We start from the raw sequence: 15,457 nt of genomic DNA, 5'->3' as shown, positions 1-15,457 counted from the left end.
ACAGCGCTTTAGATTTGCTGTGAATCTCTCTACGTGATGGGATGTTTTCAAACACGAAACTGAAATGAACACTGCATAAAAAGGTAGAGAGGCTTCTAAGAGCCCAGCTGCCTCACAAAGCCATTTTAAAAAAACAACCCCACACCAAACACCAGAGCTTTTCCCAACGGCTAGCCAAGTCAAACAGCATGAGGCAGCTAGCTGGGTTTTGCTGCTTAGCTTAAGTCAGATAGGGCAAGGCAAATACTTTCATGGCAGTTCCACCCTGCAACACCAGAAGGGTGGTTCTGTAACACGTCCTTAGCAGGCAGATAAGACATTCAGATTCCAGTGCCTGGTGCACAGCCCTTGTCTGGGTCCTCACCTGTAGTAATAAGGGTGCTTCTTTCCATCGCTGCCTTCAGAAGTGACAGCACTGACAATGTCCTCAGTGTCTGTACTCACCAGCTTCACAGAATGGACGGTCAGGTGCTGGTTCAGATTAGCACGGCACTTAGCAGCATAGGGGCACAAGTGGCATTTGTATTTTCTTTCTTCTGAAAATGAAACAGGAAACCTTAAATGTATACTTCATTTTGAAGCAAGCTATTTTTAAAGCTGCCAATAAGCAAGTATGCATTCCTTTGGGTTTCTCTCAGCAGCTTTCAGAATGAGGTACCTTGGAAGCTCGACATTTTGGAAACTTAAAGGAGCTCACAGCAATTACTCAGAAAGAAACTAAGTTGGAGGTAGTTTAGGGGTAGTTTTAACTTGCTCTACCATTTGTAGTCAGATAATATAAAACTTTATAAACTGGAAAACTGGGGTAACTGCTACTCTGAGAGCTGCAGCAGAGCCAGGAGAGAAACAGGTCAATAATCTACAACTACTTCCTTGACTTGAGTTTTGGGCCCAGTTATTCTTGAGGTTGCCCATGTGATCACACTTGCAGAGAGTTGATGGTTGATGATTTTGTATTAAAATCTGACGATGGGGAGGAAAGGGAATGCTGTATCATTAGGCCAGTTCCGAACACAAACTAAGGAAAAAACCTCACTCAGAGAACAGTTGAAGAAATTAAAGAAATTCGTCACACATTTCTGATGCTACACAACTTAAAACAACTTAAAGTAAAAATGATTTTGTTTTAAATTAAACATTTCTAAATCCTGGCAGCACATTTTTGTACATGCCTGGCTTTATTTTGCAAAGAGTTGATTAAAATAACCAAACATTACATCAGCTTTTACAACCTTTCCCTCTGAGGAGCTGCTCTAAATCTGAAATATAACGGTACAAGTGTTAAGGGAAAGGCATTCAGTAGAGCAGCTGAGGAGTAGGAAAACCCCACACCACCACAGATCAGAGCATTTTGAGCCTTTTCAGCATGGCTTTACTAGATGGTACAACATACACTGGCATTATACCAACAATATTTTTCAGCACTGCATCAGAAATTCTTGCTTTCAAGTGTTATTTCGTGCAGTGCACCTCAGCAGGCTGACAAGGTGTATCTTCTATATAAAAACTGTTAGTCTCAGTTGATTTGAAGCTGGTTCACTTTAAGTTGGTATGGGGTAGAACAGCCCCTGTTCCTCTCAGAACTGGATGATGAGAGCAAAGCTGAATGACAGATATTCAATCCTTTCAGTTTTACCAGATCTGAAACACCAAAGCCAAATCTTGTGTTGTTAGTGATGTTTAAAAAGCTTATCAGGGGAGTGTAAGAAAGGCTGTGCCTTCTCTTCAGAACTCCATTCACAGGCTTAGTTAACCGGTTGGTATCTACAGGCTGGTCTACCAGAAACTGGACAAACTTGAAATTACACATTTTGTAAAAATAAATTACAAGTAGGCTGTAAAGGAACCAGAAGTTAGTTAACTCCCTGAACACCAGTCTGACATTCTTTCCTGTTTCCGTGCTTGGCTCTGCTCTAAGTGCAAGGAGCTGAGGATGGCTCACACACTCTTCTGCTTACCTTCTTCCCCCTCCACTTAAACAAACCATGACAAGCACACAGATTTCCTCAGTGCTGTAACAAGCAATTGGCTTACCTGTGTGCAGTGAGAGATGCCGGGACAGAGTCTGCTGTCGACCAAACACTTTTCCACACACGTCACAGGGAAAGAGCTGGTCATTAAATTTCCAAGAGGGCAATCCATTTCCCACCTCCAGCCCCAGCTTTTCTGTTTCTATGCCAAAAAACATATAAACAAGAAAGTAACAGTTTAAGAACTCTGAAGACTTGCAGATTTCATTAAGAGAGTCCTGTAGGTGTCACATAAAATGCAACCTCTCGGCTGCATGCTGTGTGATCTGGCACATGAGTTCATGTGGAAAGGAAACTCCAATGATAGGAAAGGAAATTAATCTTTCATACAGCATCTTTCATACGTACTCTAAAGCAGAACACTTATCAAAGTGTTCTAGACATAGACATAGTCAAGGAGTTAAACCAAATTATGTAAAGAAAGTCAAGAGTGAGCAAGGCAAAGCATTAACCTCTAATTCTCTTTTTGTGGAGAGACCGTTCCTTTGGCTTTTTCAATCACCCAGCTTTGCGTGGTGCATGAATAAGGCCTGGTCTGAGATGGTGGTCTGTTTTATACTGGATTATTATTATTATCACGGCTGAAGGAAGATTTCCAAACCTTTTCTTTTCTACTGACACAGGAATTTTTGCTACATGAGCACTAATACATTGAAGGAGAACAGAAGATTGCTCAGACAAACGTTAAACCAAGAGGACGCAGCACGCCAGTGAGTGGCTGGCATCTGGGATAAGCTCTACCCAGCACCTGCTGTCCTCAGGCATTACAATCCCCAGCAGCTTACGGGGCTACCCACTGAAAAACCTGAGACCCAGAGCAAGCCGTTATCTTTAAAAAAGTGGGTTTAATTGTTTTGAGAACTGAGAGAGTCTGCCATACAAAAGAGAAACTCCCCGCAGCATAAAACACAGACATGAAGGCACTCTGTACGGAAGTAGAGAGAAAAGGACTGGGAATAAGGAAGAGGAAAAAAGGTACATGGTACTTCAAGAAGTTAAAAGCATGGCCAGTTTTGATCTGGACAGAAGGGAGCAGACAGCCGATGGAGACTGGGGATAGCAGTAGTACTACTCAGCTCAAGAGAAACAGTATCGGCAAGCCCTGTGTAAAGAAATACTCTCCACAAGGGTCCTGTTCCCTGAGGAGAAGGCACCGCTGTTGTAAGAGGTGCACAAAACTGGAAGCGCACTCAGCAGCTTTCCAAATACAATAACCAGTGTTGAGGGGGCTTGGTTTAAAACTTACTTCTGGTAAAAGATCTTCTGTTTTCACTGGAATGAAAGATGCAGCACGCAGAGCGCCTTCCTCCAAACGAACACCGCCTCTGGGACTGCTGCCCAGAACTAGTGCCACCAGTGCCTGTGTGCATACCGTGACGGAGGAAAACCATTTGGCTGGGATTTTCAGGTAAACAGGGGAAAGGAGCCGAGGACAGGAGTACAAAAATGGTTATTGAGTGTATGTTACTATCATGGAGGCTAGCATTCAGCAAAGTCTTCATCCGATCGAGCACTGAGGAATAAAAACCCCCGTTGTACAGGCAGCCCCCCACTGACAGAGTCACTTACCACTGCAAATCTGACCGCCATGTCTGAAAGGGTCTCTCCTTCACAGATAGGTGTCCAGACGGCTCCATTGGGGTTTAGGCAAAAAGCTGTCAAATACTGTAGCTAATTCAAGCAATAATAAAAAAAATGCCTTATTTGGGGCAGAGATTCCACCTAGCAATCTCAGCAAGTTTAGGAATGGTCATACTTGCCAGCCCCTTTTCAGCTGCTTACTTTCTCCTGTGACCCTGTAATATGTACAGTATTCAGCACACCAGAGGAATTACAAGGCGCCTCTGAGTGCTACCACCCAACGACACATTTTTCTTAAAAGAATTTCTAGTTAGAGAACAAGTTCTGCCTACTCAAAATAGTAATTTTGTGAAATTAAAAAGGAAGACCCCCCATACCCTAGGGCTGTAAGTGACCCACAGCCTCCAAGAACTTCAATAAAGAATGATTCTTTCAGTGTTACTATCTTTGAGTTCAAAACAATGGAAAAATCTGACTCTCTACTAATGCTACAGATGTTTTAGCAGAGCTTTTTGAGTACATCATCAAAACAGTGCTTCAAAAGAGGAATATGGTAATAATTGTAAGAGAAGGTCACAAGGGTGTAGGTTGCTTCAATACGGTCACAACAAAAATGAATTAATTGTGACGCATACCAAACAAGCAGGCCCAATTAAGTAAATAAGTCTCTTAACAATTCACTTCAGCATTAGTCATCAGCCTTCTTTTATCTCTTAAGAAGAAATATGATATCCCTTTCCCTATGGTGAATTTATAGCTATCAGTTCTGGGAAGCTCATGGGAAGCTGGAAAAATATCAGCTTTCTGATTATATTGACCTGGTGAAAGCCAGCCCCTTGCAAAGCAGCTGCGTATCTTTCATTGATGCAGAAGAGGGTACCACAGGTGTTTCGAAAGTACTTCTATTTAAAGATTTATTCCTGGAGTCCTAACTACAGTGCTTCTTTCTTCTCTTTCAGCTGAGTCTTTTCTGTGTAGCGAAGAGCTTTTTCTATTCAGCAAGCTTCTTACCTTGTTCAGTGGCAAACCAGAGCTGGTCTCTGATGCAACGACCCTCAGCACCTTCTGAGAGACTTCTCAACCCCTAGGGAAACTACCTACGTCCACCCACCTTACCCTCTGGCCAGCTTTGTCTGCGTCCCTGGTCCAGAAATCTTCCCAGAATATACCCAGCAACTGACCTCGCCCGTGACCTGAAGAATCAGGTGAGTCAACATCCACATTCAATCTTTGGGCTCTGTCTCTAAGGAATGCCAGGGAATGGTGTTTTCTGCAAAGTGAGTACGAGTCCAGCGACTCTGAGACTGTAATATTGGTTTGTGCACGGTGTTCTCTGCGTATCCCAAAGCGTGCTACCAAGACAGTCAGCACCGTTATCCTTTAAGAACACTTTACACAATGGCCAGGAAGAAGTTGGACTGAGACCATCTAATGTTAAGTAATAAATCACCATTGTGAGAGATGTCCCATAGAAATCCATCTTTCACTATGACATCCTTATACTAAAATTAAGAAGAAGAAAAAAAAAAAAAAAAAAAGACTTGATATAAGACTTCTGCTTTAAACAAATACTCCACACTAAATTCCAAAACTTCTATGTTAGCATACATGACAAAATAATATTGAAATTATTAAGTAATAGACCGCATTTCTGTGTGGGTTCTGGAGTTTAAAACCAAATAAGCTTAGTAAAATGGAAAGCCTCTAAGTTCTCCAGTACATCATTAAAAGCTAATAGATTAAGACTCAGTCTATCACAGGCTAGTTATAAACTTATTTTGAAATCATTTAGCATAGAAGTCTTAAGAGCTAAAAATTCTATGTAAACGTAAAACTTAATTCTCCATGAAAATTAGTGAAATATATCTTTAGGGACACCTTTCCTGCCCTTCTGTGTCACCTGGTGTCATTTCCCTACTAACCCCAAGTCAACGTCATAACAAGTAGCTGTGTAAAGCTGATCATCCAGGCTGGGGTTAGAAACTGCTGGGACCGTCACCATCTGTATTTCCCCTGAGGTGAGAATAAAGTGGACATCAACTGCACAAATATTTTGTCCTCCTCTTGCCCCTCCAAATAGATTAATTCCTGGCAAACAAAGCGCAGCAGCTTGAGACAGTTACTATTTACCCCTTTCCTAAGCTGTCGGGCATAATTCTGAACATGTATGTATTCTCAGTTTTCACATTTAGCGATTAATTTTTTTTCTCTCATTCTCAAACTGGTAATATTAACATGGAAAGTGCTTTAACCACCCCTTCTAAAAAGCCTTCAGCCTAACTTTTGTCAAGAAATGTTTAGAGAGGATACTGTATATCTGGTTGAAGCTGTAACTGAAGAAGAGAAGAGTGTGACCTGAATACATGAGTAACTGCCCAGAGTCACCACATCAGCCTTGTGACTGCTAGTAGCTGTCATGCACAAAAAGTTCCTCCGGGACTGGCTGTGGACTCTGACATGTGGTACTCTGATAACTTTTTTTTTTTTACCTAGCTTACACATTTTTCCATTACTGCTTCATGGTGGTTTATACTACATTATGTTTTAATCTGTTGTTCAATACCATGCTTACCTTTATATCTTTCTACTAATAACTGAAAGAATTAAACCACTATTTAACTGAAAAAGACAAAGCTAAGAAAACAAACAAAAAGCATGCCAAAGTGTCATTCAAAGAAGATAATTCGTGTTTATAACCTTTGCTGATTTACTGACTGCTCTCACATCCTATAACTCACTTAAACAGCTGCTTCTCTGTTTCATCTTCAGACCTCCATAGACCTTGGAAGCAACAAAATCCACAAGGGCAAATCCTTATGGTCACAGAGAATCCTACAAATACAAATTAAATAGATTGTCCTTTGCAATAAGTATTCCTTACAGGGGTGGAAGTGAGAGGTGCTGATGAGCCTTAACAAGGAAGGTCAAAATTTATTATCTCCATTCTTCTGGAAGTGTGTGTCATATTTATACATTGGGTTATTTAGACAGTTTGACACCACACAGATGGTCAAGAAGAAATTAGGTAAGTAATTTTGAAAATGAAATGAACAGAAATCCTGTGAAGGCAGAAAACAGAGAGTGGTGTTAGACTATTTTCAATTGCTCCTGCTTGCAAGCCAAATGCGATGAAGTTAGATGTCTAGAGGATCTGATGACAGAACAGCCACCCGGTGTCAGGCTGAGAGCTAAGAAGGAGGGGTGTCCAAACTTAGAACAGGAGGTGAACTGGGTAAAGGTAGAGGATAGCTGATGTAGAAAAAGGTGGAAAGAATGTTTGCAGTACCTCCCTCATATTCCCGGGGATAAAACTTGATGCAAAGAATACAAGATGCAGAAGGAAGCTCCCATGGGAGAATGCATCTAAAAAAATTCCACCAAACCAGAAAACGAATGAGGTAACCAGGTTTGTGTGAGCTTATGGCAAGAGGATGAACACCACCAGTAGTGCAGACATCCCACAGCAAGGCACCTCCCTTTGCTCAGAAAGACTTGGGACATTAAACAGTCATCAGATTTACAGCCTGAAGTGGGCTGCCGCTAGCCTGTCCTTTTGCAACCAAGTATATTTACCCAAGAGGTAAATATACTGTATGCAGCTCTATATGAATGTCATAAAAAATTATTCCATTTGTGAGGTTATCTCTATTTTGTTATGTCTAAAAGCAAAAAAGTTCAAGAAACGATCTGTTCAGAAACAAGGTATTCAGGTCAGGCAATCCTGCAAACACTGCTTTAGAAAGTCAGTTGGTCAAGTTCCCCCCCCCCCCCCGCCCCCTGCTTCTGTCTGCATTCATCTATGTTATTATAATGTCTTCCTACTTTCTGGATACATCTACATCATCTAAGATACATTTTAATGCTTTGGAGCCTTCCACTTACATGTTCATCTATCAGCTCTGGCAAGCACCCTGTATCTAAAAATTGAGAACTCCTTTTTCACAATATGAGAACGTATTTGTGAAATATGTGATTAAGGCTTTGCTGCAAGCTTGTTTGCCAAAAGCCTGCGAAAAGCTCACAAGCTCAAAAATACATTGACTCTATGAAATTGCAGTGCTCCAAATACTATATATCTTACTCCCTTCCTAACTTACTTTCACAAAGGTTTTATCTGTAGCACCAGAATTCTTATTTCTAGTAAGTCAGTTAAAATAAACGGTGGAATCCTTCTAGATACTGTAGTTCCCAAATAAGATAGGTCTTGTGACTTACCCAAGGTATCTGTGATCCTGAGTGGTCCTGCAGTCTTCATTTGTCACTGCCAGCATCACGGCAACCTGTCCGGTCTTATTTTAGGATGTATCTTTTACTGAAAGCAGACTCATTCACTATTAGGCAGTGACAAGCCACTGCTTTTTTGCCATAAAAATTTTCTATATTCCTCACAAAAATAAAAAGAAGTAAGATAAACTCAAGCTCAGCTGAAATTGCAAGCTGACCTTTGAGGCCCTTTTTGCCTGACCCCTTTGTGGTGTTTTTTTAATGCCTTTTTGCAGCTATTAAAAGCAGTCAGTGCTATCCCCTCTAATATCAATTCCGGGACATCTGTTCAGACAAACCCAAGTCCTGTAAAAGGACTGTAAGCAGAGCCCTGTGCCCAAGCTAGCATGTTTGAAGCATGAACAAAGGAAAGGTCTACGTAGCCATGCTCTCAGTCACAACATGTGTCTGGTATGAGAAGTTATTAGAAGGGATTTAATAATGCTGTAATAATTTTTTTAAAAAAGATTAATTAATGCTCAAATAACAGAACCCAAGTTCCGCTTGTGAAGGGGGCATGTACTTTTGGTTTCTTATGTCCTGAAAAACTGCACTTTATCAAATAGACAGTCTGAATGACAGAACAACAGAGCACAGAGGAAGCAGAGAAAGTCTCCTTGCTAAATAAAAGCTTTGCCAACTAATGCTCTTAATTTTTTTCTCAAATACTTTTGCCAATATCTAATATTACTACAGAGTATGGTAAAAAGCAGTAATGTTATGATCATTTAAAATCCTTGACATGGAAGAAAATATAACCCAAGTGATTTTAGGTATCAGTAGCATGGTGCTTAAGTTGCTCTGTCTAAAAACATCAACCATGAAAGCTGGAAATATTTCAATAAAGAGCTTGAATAACCCACAAAAAGAAACATTAGTATTGTGTGGGAAGTTCTCCAAGTATGCAATGATAGGCAACAACACTCAAAAAGGTCACCGAGAAATGATAAAGATGTTCAGGTTTGTGAAAAGAATAAAAACAAATAAAAGATGAACTTTAAAGGTGCCTCCATAGAGGAACATGGGCAAAACAGTGAAGCTCACTTCACTGCCAAGACTGAGCCCATTGCTCAAAAAAGGAGAGTCAGAAGCTGGGTGAGAAAAGCAAAACCTGAGTCAGGGCAAAGACAAGGAAGGGACACACTGACTTCAAAACACAAGGCAAATCCCAACCTTGCACCTTTGTATCAAAACTTAACACCTATTTTAACTTCACTCAAAACCCAAGACTTCTGAGTAAACACCAAGATAACCTTCATCTGCATTATAAAGCCTTTAAACTTGCTTTTAGTGTCTGTATTAAGCTCAAAATGTAAGAAACATCCAAGAGAGAAAATCCCCAGTTCAAAACTTAAATCAGCCTATGTAAATTCTGTGCAAGATGGCTGGAGTTGTAGATTTTTAAGGAACCCTAAAGCTGCAATAACATTGCAGTCTTTTCTTGAAAATTATTTTTACAACATTTACACTGTGACATCAAGTTGAGGATAACACTGGACAACACCCTCTATTCTCCCCAACTTGTATTACCCACTGTACTGCTTTAGCATAAAGCATGAACAGGATTGTCTCGGTGGTAACTTCATTCCTTACACAATAAGAAAGAATAGAACAATATAAAATTCCTGACATATAGCAAAGTAAGGCCCTGAGCTGTGAATTTACTGGCCAGAGAGGAGGAGTCCTGGAAAAGCCCCTGTAGCTCACTGCACAGTGATTTCCTCAATCATTCACATGACAACCACAGTGAAGAAGGTCAGTTGGGTTTCGTGACTATAGATGAAGTAATGCAATATGGCCCAGATGGAAACGGGTTAATTTTTTTCACTGAGGGAGTTGAGACATTGCAAGAAAGGGATAGGAAGGAAGCACCAACAAATCCGCTCCCCCCAAAGTGTTTTTAAAAGCTTACCTGATCTTTGTCAGCCAAGTGAATAATCAATCAGTCCTTTTAGTAGGAAAGAGCTCCATCATCGTAACTTCACTTTTTTTACTTGTTTAGAAATAATAGCTATTGCAAATAAAAGTTAAGTTCTGCATCTGTTGTCAGAGAAAAACCTGATACTATGCTCTCTGTTATCTTTATATATGTACAATATATTTTATTTCAATATAAGGCTGGAATATCCTCCTGTAAATACCTTCAGGATAACCGTAAGGTGTGCCATAATGAATTTACATAAGCTGCCTCTAATTCACTGCCAAGCAGGTGGCTCTCACATTTAGCTCAACCATTTACACTGCTTGTAACGTTCAGTTTGGGTTTTACAACACTGAGCTCCTATGAATTTATGAAACTATGATTTGTTCATATTGTTATTTTTAAACCACAACAAATTAATTTCCACAATGCTGATATGTTGCTACCCTTTTAATTTCTTTCCTACATTTCTGCTTAAGACACACTTCCTAAGGACCATTATGGTGTGTGTATAAATTTTCCTTTTTTTCTTTTGTTTTTGTCACTATGCCAGTTTCTACTTGCAAGTCCACCTGAAATAGGGTTTTTTCTTTCATAGAGAGAAGGTAATGACACATCTAGGGCACTTTGCAGAGGCTAACAGTAGTACTCCCCATCCAGAATTCTGATACAAATTAAAGACAAATCGGCCTTTAGACTACATTTTTCTTTTCAGCCTTCTGCATCCTTTTTAGTGAAGCAAATGCTGCTGTACTAGAGAAACTGTAAGCTAGTGACCAGCAACCTCAGTGGGAGAATGCAAAATAAAGCCTGACGGAATCCCTCTTCCTGAGCTGACTGACTTAACACAAAAGAGTCAAAACTAGATGAAAGCAACTGGGAACATTCGGCCAGATCCACCTTTCCATGTTTCAGTAAGCTGACAGGGAAGGGCACCACCCTTCACAGTAAGTGGCTGCTGTAAAAGAAAACGTTCTTACTGCTTTTATTGGAGATTCACCAAGTGATAAGCAGCGAATCTGCCATTTCCTTGTACAGAAACTCACTCTTCTAAAGATGTACCTCTCTCCTTGCTCTCTGTCATCACAACCGCATGCATCTACCTGCAAACCATCCTCTCTTCCTTCTGCATTGCTCTCCCATCTGTCTTCTGCTCAGGTTGCATTTGCAGGGCACTAGTCAGCACCACAACTGCCCCAAACTCAACTAAAACACCCAGCAACCAGCAGGGCAAACGTGTACCCAGACTGAAATCATCCTGTAGAAGAAAAAAGAACCCCTCTTCAGCTTTGCTTAGACTATTTTTAAGCAGTGGTCTCTTTTTTAATATTAACTGTGCAAGCAGCCTGATGAATTTTGCATTTAATTTACTCTTAGGCAGACAAATATTATAGAAGACAACCTTGTCCAAGATAAGATAGGTGAGGACTGGTGAGTCCCAAGGTAACTCTAAAAAGAGATGTCAGGAATGATGTGTTCCAATTCTCTTTGGAGTGTGAGAAAAGTAGTTTTAAAACCTATCTTTCTGTTTCATGTTGAGCTTGTATTTGGAAAAAATTCATATTCAGGAAACAGTCTGACTCAGGGTTGATGTTCACTTTCACAAAAGATTCCGATATTAAGAGAGGCAAAGGAGGATATGAAAGTATCGAGTAAGATGCAGAGTCTAAACCACACCATGCCGAGTATTTATAAACCAAATGCCTCATCTACCAGGTCTCCTTCAAGAGGTTATTTTATCAACACTATAGCTTTGCTACGGCGTTTATATCACAGAATAAGAGCTGGAAGGGACCTCAGGAGGCCATCATCTCTCTCACCCAGAGGCACACCAAACATACCTGTCAGTCCCAAGAGGTGCTTGTCTAACTTTTTAAAAAACCCTCCTGTGAGAGAGGTTCCACAGCCTCCTGTGACAGTTGTGCCAGTGCAAAACCATCCCACTGCTAGAAAGTTTTACTTGGTGCTTAGCTTAAATCTCCTCTGCTGTCATTTAAGCCTGTCATTCCCTATTCTGCTCATGTGAACATAGGCGAGGTTTATTCTTTTTCTCTCAAATCTGTCATTTTACATATTTGAATATCATTATCTTGTCTCCCCTCTTTTCTCCTCCAAACTAAATAAACATGAATTCTTCAACTTTTATGCACAGCTCATGTTTTCTAAACCTCTGATCACCACTGTCCTCCACATTGCTTTTGGATTACAGAGGCCAAAACGGAATTTAGGGCTCCAGCTGTAGAGCAGAATTGCCACGTGTGCCTTACAGACAACATTCCCAATATCTCAGCTGGCTGTTTGCCCTTTCTTCAATGCATACAATGTCAGCTCTACATAATATCTGACCAGGACTAATCCAGATCCCCCCCTTAAGCTGCACTGCCTGGGCATTCATCCCTCCACTCCAGACACAGAATTTTGTCCTCACTGAACTGGTTACCATTTACCAGACATTTTCTTCAGTTCCTCCAGATAAGACTGAACTCTTAATTTTGTCCTCTGAAGTGCTTACAGCATGTCCATGCATGGTCACCAGGACATGCAATAAACACGCTTTCTCTTCCATCATCCACAACATTAATAAAAGAACTAATTAATGCCAGAGCAAGCACAGACCCCTGCAGAACCACACATGGTCCTTGGGGTTTTACAGCTACACTTAACCACTTAATTACAGGTAGACCTACTCTCGGTTTCCCTGCTTACTATGAGCATGTGGTAGGAAGCAGTGCCAAAAGCCTCACTCAACTCAAGAGGTCAAGTCTCTTTAAGGACTGGTAACAGCTATTGTTAGGCTTCTTTCCATACAAATCTCCTATTTGGTTACAGTTGTCCTTCTTGAAGTCAACTGCTGTTATTTGGCTGTTTTCCCTTCTTCCTTTCCCGAAAAACATATTCTATCACTTCATGGTCATTCTTCACCGAGCTGCTTTCCATCACCTGCATCAAAACACAGGTCCCAAGAACTTGCTGGACAGCCTTGTGTTGTCCTGAATTCACTTGCCAGCAGAAGACAAGGTAGATAAAATCCCACATCTCATCCTGTACTTTGGATGAGTGCAATTGCTCAGGAAGCCCTTCTCAAATTTGACCTCCACTTGTGCTACGCATTTATTTTAAAATACTGATAGTGACAATTATTTTAGTTTTTTAAAAAATCACTTGCTGTTGAGTAACTATGAGACTCCGAAGACATATATAAAAAAAAATAATGCTAAGAGATGCCAAAACCTGCCCTGTTTGAAAAAGTATAAAACCCAGTTGCTAAGTTTTGGGTTTCCATGTGGGATCAAACAGTTACCTTTGGTCATTTTGCTTTGGATTTTGATGTTGATGACATTTCTTAACAGCTTTTGGTTTGCTGCGTTTAATGAATGGGGTCTAGTTTGAGTTAATTCTGAGCGAAGTTACTTTGTTCTTCTGTCTTTTACCATGAGGTTGATCCTACTCTAGGAGGAACAAACATAAAAGGGAAATGAAATAAAAATAAATATTTTTGCCTCTATGAAAAGACTGCACAGTATTAGAGGGGAAAAAAGTTACTCTGTATAAAGGTAGCCCATCATAAAACAAGGATCACAAATTGCCAGGTGGTGTCTTTTCAGGACAGCCACTAGACATGAGCCTGAATGTGTAGCTTTCTGTTTGTCTATTTTAATTAACACCTTTCATCTCAAAGGTCCTGTAAATAATTGACAAAATAATTAGTGCAGTAACTTCACAAGGAAAAGAAGTGAACTCTGTGTGCCCATAACAATTCATGCAAAGTCCTGCTATTTAGGATGTGTTGTATTGAGAGGGGGACTGGCTGATTCAGCAGGAGTTTCATGTGTGCTTCAGAAGGATCTGATCACATTCACCTTAGTTGCTGTGGGAATGGCCGATAAATACAGCTTGTTGAGAAAAATTAAAACATGTACAACTATGCACATGCTGCACGTTTCACTTGTCCTACTTTAGCCAAAGAATGCACCATGCATGTTTGAGCAAAAGGCGATTTGCTGATTTGAAATGGTCTGTTCTGCAGAATAATATTTTCAGTTCTGAGAGGGACTTGGTTAGTTATGAAGACTGCGTGGCTGCTCAGAACAGTCGCTATTACTCTATCACAGATCTGCAACACACATGCACTAGATGCAAACCTGTTTGGCAACAGACCCAGAAAAAGCTGCAAGGGAAATGTGATGCTGTAATCGGTTGCAACTGTGTTGGTCACGATCCCATTAAATGAATCAGAAATTTGGAACCCTCCACTTGATGACCGTAGTGCAAAGTGGTTGTCAAGGCAGCTGGGTGTGTAACGAAAGAAGGCTGCATCCAGGCAGACAATCATGGGAATCTGAAGACAGGATGCAATAGATAAAAACCATCCTAGAGCCAGAGCCACTGTCACACAGTTTAGCACTGAATTATGTTGAACAAATTCTCAATGTCTGCCTTGGTTTGGAGAACTATGCCAAGCACAGCCCACTTCTATAGCTGTCCAACTCACTCTCCTTCCTAGAATCACTTCCCACCACTTGCCAGCTATCCGTCTCTTGTTATCAGACTTCAGAGAGCAACCACGGTGACTTACAGTCCTTAGCCTTCTAGAGAGTGCAAAGACAGAGTGTAAACCAGTCAATGTGTACCCAAAAGACATTCTTTTTGTGTGAAGAATGAAAGAAAAATGCACGTTGGAGTTAAGGAACTAAAATCAGTTACTCAAATCAATCTGCCACTCTGTCACAGAAATTTTCCAACCATCTATGAAGCTGTCATACAGGTTGGATTTGTCAGAGGGATCTCTCCAGTATTCTTTTTCATGCATCTGCATGGATTTTTACACAAACACATATGCACACACATGCATACACATACACAAAAAGAAGAGTATCTGGTTGAATCCTACCCCAGACAGGTATCAGAAGAGGAATAAAATTAAATGGGTGTTTTTAAGGACCAAGAGAACCAGACACTGCAGGGCTTAGTGAGTACCTACCATTGAGTTCTCCAGGCAGCAGTTACAGCAGTGTGGCACCCACCTCCAGCTCTGCTTTCAACAAGCACATTCCACAGAAATACTAAAATAGAAATGAACAGGACCAAGTTCCTGATGGAGCATGCCTTGCGTGCTGAATTAAGTGCCACTACGCTTTTCTACCCTGCCCGGAAGCCAATAGGGGTCAGGCACTCTCATCATCAAGAAACTGAAGGGGTTATCTAATGTCCTGGGTGGGCAGAGCTCATAACTCCGACCAAAACTGAAAGAAAATAAAATGACCAAACACGCTAATAATGGGATAAAGTGGAGGGACGGGGAAAATGCAGTATATAAAAGTCAATTCACATGCACATGCACTCCGTCGGCATCTATATTGGCAATAAAAATTGCTGTTCCACCACAGGGACAGAAAAGCTGCCAGGATCTTGAAATATTATTTTAGACTTTTAAAGAAGTCTGAAGTCCCACAAACATAATTAAGGGAGTGGAGCTTCATAGAAGGAGAGCCTGAGAGAGCTAGGACTGTTCAGCCTGGAGAAGAGAAGGCTTGATGGGATCTTTCCAATCTGCATAAATACCTGATGGGGGCAGGAACGAGATGAAACCAGTGTCTTTTCAGTGATGCCCAACAGAGAGGAGGCAAGGGAACAAATTAACACGCAGGAAATTCCATTTAAA

The 15,457-nt window shown here is 40.8% G+C and overlaps 1 protein-coding gene across 5 annotated transcripts in view; it reads right to left on the bottom strand.

The window, feature by feature from the left end:
* The window catches only part of ZNF827 (zinc finger protein 827), a 106,188-nt gene that overhangs the window by 11,665 nt on the left and 79,066 nt on the right, over window positions 1–15,457 (bottom strand). For all 5 annotated transcript variants that reach the window (XR_008825837.1, XR_008825838.1, XR_008825840.1 and 2 more), the window contains exons 9-10: window positions 2,035–2,172; window positions 365–536 (exon numbers count right to left, since the gene is read on the bottom strand). Coding sequence is in view for 2 of the 5 variants with exons in the window: in XM_056361731.1 (XP_056217706.1) it covers window positions 365–536; window positions 2,035–2,172 (310 nt within the window). In the remaining 3 variants the exon portion in view is untranslated. The remainder of the gene's footprint in view (window positions 1–364; window positions 537–2,034; window positions 2,173–15,457) is intronic.

The sequence above is a fragment of the Falco biarmicus genome, chromosome 1, assembly GCF_023638135.1.
Source record: "Falco biarmicus isolate bFalBia1 chromosome 1, bFalBia1.pri, whole genome shotgun sequence".
NCBI lineage: Eukaryota > Metazoa > Chordata > Aves > Falconiformes > Falconidae > Falco > Falco biarmicus.
This window is presented reverse-complemented; position numbering and strand designations above follow the sequence as displayed.